General features: G+C 42.8%; 1 protein-coding gene across 1 annotated transcript; it reads right to left on the reverse strand.

The window, feature by feature from the left end:
* Positions 1–3,114: 3,114 nt before the first annotated feature.
* Positions 3,115–6,321, reverse strand: tril (TLR4 interactor with leucine-rich repeats). The gene has a single exon (XM_034161488.1). The coding sequence runs from the start codon at positions 6,071–6,073 to the stop codon at positions 3,581–3,583; it is 2,493 nt and encodes an 830-aa protein (XP_034017379.1). The 5' UTR covers positions 6,074–6,321; the 3' UTR covers positions 3,115–3,580.
* Between the last annotated feature and the right edge of the window lie 570 nt (positions 6,322–6,891).

The raw sequence follows: 6,891 nt of genomic DNA on the forward strand, positions 1-6,891 counted from the left end.
GACTGTGAACAACCAACATCTTTTGCAACATTGCGTGATGATTTACCCTCTTTTAAGAGTTTGATAATCCTCTCCTTTGTTTCAACTGACATCTCTCGTAGTTGGAGCCATGATTCATGTCAGTCCACTTGGTGCAACAGCTCTCCAAGGTGTGATCATTCCTTTTTAGATGCAGACTAACAAGCAGATGTGATTTGATGCAGGTGTTAGTTTTGGGGATGAAAATTTACAGGGTGATTCCATAATTTATTCCTCAGAATTGAGTGAGTCCATATTTTTTTACTCTGCTTGGTCTAAAAAAGTAACCGTTACTGACTGCCACAATCTTTTTTTTCTTGATTTCTTATAGTGTTTCTTAAAGCCAGAAAGTTGCCATTTGAAATGACTTTAGTTTTGTGTCATGTCTGTGATCTGCTTTTTTTCTACAAAATTAAACAACTGAATGAACATCCTCCGAGGCCGGTGATTCCATAATTTTTGCCAGGGGTTGTATTAGAACAGTGACACAATTTTTTTTGTCATTTTGCCTGTTTACACGCCCACCATGGAGTTGAAATCAAACAACTGAGATATGCCTGGTTTAATTCAAGGTGTTTAGCAAAAATATCACATTAACCATTTATAAATTACACATTTTTATAAACTATTCATGCAATTGGACAAACTAGATATGAGGATTATTGCTAATACGAATCATCATGTTTCCATTTTTCTTGAGATATCAGGGAGTGAATGCATGAACACTTCCAAGTCTCTGAATATAAACGAGACTGAATTTCCATCAATCACAACGAAATGCAAACATTTTGGTGCTTCATGGTAAATCTGTCTGGAGTGTTTATGCAAGGAGAAAGACTCATGTGGGAAACCACCAAGTCACCCATGACAGCTCTGAAAGAGTATAAGTTTCTGTGGCTGTGACTGGAGAAAGTGTAACTTCTCTGTGTTGCATTACCACTTATACCCCAGCACGGTGGAGTGGCACAGAGAAGGATTTCCTGAAAAAGAAGACATGAGGTTTCAACTACAGTTTAGAGGAAGAAACGTAGTGCAGCAGATATCAGAATATTTACAGGGGAATCTTTCAAATGGTGAAATACGCACCAAATTCACCACAAATACTCCTTAGACATTACTCTTGTTAAAAAAAAAAAAAAAAACCCTGATTGGCCACTTGAATTTTCACCAGGCAATCAGGTAAGGGTCAACTGAAGAATTACACAGGGGTCAAAATTAAAAGGCGCTCCAGTCATATTGAAAACTATACCTAAGTATTTGTCTGATCATAAATATTCCAAAAAGGTATCGTTTGGACTATCTGTGACTGAACAAGGTCGACAGCCATTGGATTCTATGACATGTGACATATGTTACCCCGTAAGGTGATAACGAAGAATGACACATGGTGCAATTCCTTTTTAAAATCCTATTAACTCAACCAATAATTTGCGTCACTTTTTTTTTTTAATTTTTTTTTTACCATAATTAGAGCAACTTTAACTTTTGACCCCTGTACAAACTGAAATTGACCTTTGTCACCATTCTTGCCGTTTTTGCCCCATAACTCAAAAACATTCAGTTGCAGTTAGTTCAAACTATACCTTTTTGGAATCTTTTTGATCAGACAAATAATGTACTGTAGTTTTCAAAATGATTGGAGCATTTTTTTAAACTTGACTCCTGTGTAATTCTTCAATTGACCCTCACCTGGCTACCTACTGAAAATTCAAGTGACCAATTGTGTTTTTGTTGTTGTTGTTGTTGTTGTTGTTTTTCAAAAGAGTAATGTCTAAGGATTATTTGTGGCAATTTTGGTGCTTGTTTACAGGAATGAATGATTGTTACAGTTATCTGCTTCACTAATGTGAGAACTGAGTGTAGATTTGACCCACTTTGTGGTATCAAAATCTTTCTCTGTTTAACTCCACCATGACACTGTGGCGGGTGGTGCAACAGACAATAAATGCACTATCTTCAATCACAACCACAGAAGCCAATAACTTATTCGGTGTTGCCATGGTGTCTTGGTGACTTTCCTCACTAGTCTCCTTCCAGCACGGTCACTCAATTTTTGAGAACTGCCTACTCGACACAGACTTTACAATACAGTGCCATACTGTTTGTCTTTATTAATGATTGATGTAAATGAAGTCTAAGATACGTTAAATGACTTGGAAATGTGCATATATCCATCCCCTGACTTATGTCAAAAGAAAACTGGCTGCAAAATCGCAGATTTTTATTAAAAACAACTTTATATTTAGTTTGTCCAATTACATATGAGCCCTGAAAATAGAGGGACTGTGTGTAAAAATGGCTGTAATTCCAAAATAGTTAATATAATATTTTTGTTAAACCCCTTGATTTAAAGCTGAAGATCTATACTGCAAATATTCAAAAATTCTTCACTGTTTTATTTCAGACCCGCTGTGGTGTTGAACAGAGGCCCTGATTCTATTTCTCCTTCAAAAAGTACTAAAAGTGACATACTGGGCACAGTTCAGCTAATCAGCTAACAACTAATTAGTGAAGCTAACTTTTTAATTTGGAGATTAGCTTCTCAGCTAATTTTGAAAACCCAAATATATTAGCATACGTTTTGGTTTACCCTAAATTTAGCTTTGCTAAAAGCACTAAAATTGCAATAGTGGACACAGTTCTGCTAATCAGCTAATAGCTAATTAGTGACGCTAACTTTTGAATTTGCAGATTAGCTTCTTAGCTAATTTTGAAAACCCAAATACATTAGCATGTGAATTAGCTTACACTAACCAAATTGAATTCTGCTAACTTTTAAGTCAGGTAACATTTTTAGCATTTGAATATTTTTTACGCTGTAACATATTTAAAATACAGCTCTTTAGGTTTGTTTTTGAGGGATCTAATGTAAAAACAAGAGCTAATAATGTTAATAAAAGTTTGTAATTCATGGTTAGCAGCTAGTGTTAGCATCAGCTAAATGTTTTAGTTATTTATCAGCCTAGCATCATTACAATTAACTTTTCAGTTACCAAATTAGCAGTTGTCTAATTTGTAATTGTCAGACAGCTGATCCCTCCTTTGTCCACGTTTGAAACCACATTATCATCTTTGAAAACTAAAATGACAAATCAGTCACATTCTTGGGGATTTTACTTGTAATGCAAAATGAAACAAAGGTATAGAAACTATAAAATGTGATATGTGATTAAAATATACAATATTTTTTTTCTGCCAACCAGCAGCAAAATTGTTCCACACTGTACAACAACATATTATGATGTCTATGAACACAACATTAGCACCATAGCTGAAATCAGTGAAAATTCATTCATGTGCAACCTTGTGCACTTATTTACATTTTTTAAAAAGTCTCTTGCAGGTGCAAGGAAATGAAATTGGAAAGACATAAGACGGGAAGAGGGAAGTCACTTCCTCTGCTGTCTGGAAAGGCTCTGATGACTTCAACTGCTGTTTATTCACTTTATTCCACATCTGAAAATGTGAGACTAAACTCATGGTTTAGTCTCACATCCGTGTCTTTAATATAGGACATACTTTCTATTTAAATGCAACACAATGAATTCACACAATTTTGGTTCTAGTCGTTGAATCGTTGCATGTCACTGTCTCTGCGACTGTAACTGTTGTCCAGAAAGCGGTCACAGGGAAACTCAATGAGGTCCCCTTCCTCTAAGGGCCCCAACCGTGCGGGTCGACTGCTCTGGTAACTTGTAAAGTCCGCGGATACTGCAGCGGCGGCCATGCTGGGCCGAAATGATCGCCGGGTGGAGTACATGTGCCTCACGTGTACAGCCGACTTCCTCCTCTGCATCCTCCGTCTCAAGCTTCGCCCGAGCCAGACCCCGCCGATGACGAGCAAGAGTACAGCATTCCCAGCAAGCGTTGCCACCGTCACCAGCTGAAGGTCAGAGGTCAGCATGCTTCCACGGCTGAATCCTTGGGGGAGAGTGACCAATCCAGCACAGTGGTCACGAGGCGCGACCTGACACACGGATCTGCCCACGACTCCTTCCACGCACACCATGTAGGTCACTTCCGAGCTGAGTTCCCGAAGGGTCACTGAGCGAGCTATGCCGCTGGCGTAAACATAGCGGGGGAAGCGATCCAGTGTTCCAAACCGGTCAAACAGAATCCGGTAGTGAACTTCATCTCGTCCTGATCCAGGTCCTGGTGTGTAGCGATGGTGCTCCTTGGCGGTCCAATGCACCGTGGCGGTGCTGGATGTGATTTGGTCCACTGATACATTGGTAATAAAATGGTGGTTGAAGACACAGGGATCTGCGATTACAGGTAACACATCATCCTTTCCGGCACTCAGAAGATCAAACTTTTCATCTGGCTGCACAGGAGAAGCAGTGACAAGTCCTGTGTGTGGCTCAGAGTCCTGGTTTCCAGCAGGACTTGTTGTAGAAGTGGCTGGTGGGCCTCTTATGTACATAACATTTGATCTTCGTCTCCCTTTGGCACGTTTCCCAGCTGCTAACCTTGGGCTTAGTGACTCTGTCTTTTCTTTATCTGTCTCCAGTGAAGGAGAAGGTCCTCCCACTTCTGGCTCTTCCTGATCTCCCTGGATTCTCACATCTTCATCATCCCCATTACCCTTTTTCGTCCTGCCCAATCTGGCACCTTCACCCTCTTGCACCTGTCCATTCTTCCTCCCACCTTCCTCCACCTGGCCTTCTTCTTCATCATCATCATCTCTCCACTCTTTCTCCAACTGCAGCATTGCATCTCCCTCACTTCTCCCACTATTCCCAGTTTTTACGAGTACACCTCCTTCTTGGTTGTCCTCAGTCTCAATTTGGCTCCCACAAAAGTGGGTTAAGTTCCCCTGAGGTTGCAGCAGGGAACTGTTCACGTAATCCAGATATTTACCCCTCAGTGTTACCGGGTGATGACACTGAACAAAAACAGTCAACAGTTTGCCCTGAGAATGTGCAGCAATCATCCATGTCTTCAGCTCCCTCAGGCGACAGTCGCACGTCCAGTTATTGCCATAGAGGTCCAGGTCGTAAAGCGCGCTGTTGAGTCTGAAAATGTCACCAGACAAGCTGGTGAGCAAGTTGTTCTTCAGTTTCAGCACCCTCAGGTGTTTGAGTTGAGAAAAAGCCAAAGAATCCACGTTGGAAATCCGATTGTGGCTAAAGTCCAGCTGCTCGATGCGCTCTAAAGGATCTAGGAGACCGGCGGGGATTTCCTCCAGGTTGTTCCCGTCGATCAAAAGCTCCCTGAGGCTGGACAACCCCTTCAGAGCCTCGCTGTCCAGATGTGAAATCCTATTATTGCTGAGGGAGAGAGTGGATAGCTTTTTCAGGTTCTGGAAGACGTGTGATCCGATGTACTGAATTTCATTTTCAGATAGAAGCAAAGTTGTCAAAGCTTTGAGTTGGGCAAAAGTGAGCACATTACGCACGGCTGTCTGCTTGTTATGGGCCAGGTTGAGAAAGCGGAGGCTGGTGAGCTTGGAGAAAGCATTTCTGTGAACGTGCTGCAGCCGGTTTGATTCCAAATGGAGATGATGCAAGTTGGTTAAACTTTTAAAAACCGAGTCCTGCAGAAGTTCTATTGCATTTCCGTCCAGGCGTAATTTCACAAGACTTTCCAAGTTGGCAAAGAGCTCCGATGTGATTTTCTTGATATTATTGTTATTGCTGTAGAGGACAGTTAATTTCTTCAGGGGCTGTAAAGTTCCAGCGGATATAGTTGATAAAAGATTATGCCCCAAATACAACTCCTCCAACTTGGATAGTTTCTCAAATGCTTTGGGGTGAATGATTTGGATTTGATTGTACTGCAGATTCAGCCTGATCAGATTACTGTACCGTGTGAAGTCGAAGGCAGAGATGTTACCAATGAAGTTGCCCCCGAGGCTGAAGACCAAGACATCTTCAGGCACCCGCGCTGTTGGTTTTGGCACCGTGCGCAAACCGCGGTTTGTGCACATTAGGTGCTGCGGGTGCTGACAGTCACAGCGATCGGGACAAAAGCTCGTCCCCGGTGAAGCTGAAATCAAACAGTCCAGCCAGAGCAGAAGAAAACATACGCCCGCCTGCAATTTCCAGGTATCCATCCCCGCGGTGCAGTTGGCACAGCCAAGAGGGCGATGTGGCGTTCAGGTGTAACCGCCCGTCTCCACTCTCGCGCCGGACTCCTCCATTATTCACCCTTTGCTCCGAGAAGCGCCGTGCGCATCAAGCACACGTGTCCATTACGCAGAACAAACTCGCTGGTGCAGTGTGCGCTGATACTGTCCAAGTTTGCGCGCTCACCTCTCCAGCAATCCTGCATCCCCCCAAGTGGTCATCTGCTGCGAATTACAGAGTGCTGCAATAAAAAAAGAAGCAAAGTCCAGGCACAGAGCGCGCGCGCGCGCACATGCACAAAAGTGGTCCCTCCCCCCACCGCCAGCAACTTTGCTTCTCTGCCAAAGCCAGATGTTCCGACGTCTTGACGCGCGAGATCGAGAGCTTTTGCGCGCGCACCCAGGTACCCCAACACGTGCACGCGCGAGCCTCCCCAAACGAGGGAGGGTGGGAGAAAGATTGAGAATCCCTTTGGATGAGTTTTGTGCGCGCCCCCACAGCCATGCGAGGGTCGGAGATTTGTATTCGATCCACGGTATAGAAAAACAGATTTACTGATCCCCTTCTCACAAGGAGCTCCCCAAGTGTTGAATTCCCTTGCACCAGTGTTGTGCAAATGAGGATCACCGACAAATCAGACCAAAATCATCCACTTTATTTTGATAAATGGTGAAAATCGATGATGCGTAAAACAGCTGTGAGATGACGCGTTTTGCCGCCAACCCGACATTCAATCTGAAAGAGTCTCGAACAGAAATAACTATAAATTAACATCAACATCCTTGCGCTACACTTTTTTTAACAG

This window comes from Thalassophryne amazonica, chromosome 20 (genome assembly GCF_902500255.1).
Source record: "Thalassophryne amazonica chromosome 20, fThaAma1.1, whole genome shotgun sequence".
NCBI classification, from domain to species: Eukaryota; Metazoa; Chordata; class Actinopteri; order Batrachoidiformes; family Batrachoididae; genus Thalassophryne; species Thalassophryne amazonica.

What these genes read in the sequence shown, in the direction of transcription:
- tril (XM_034161488.1), bottom strand. Translation starts at nt 6,073, where the DNA reads ATGGATACCTGGAAATTGCAGGCGGGCGTATGTTTTCTTCTGCTCTGG.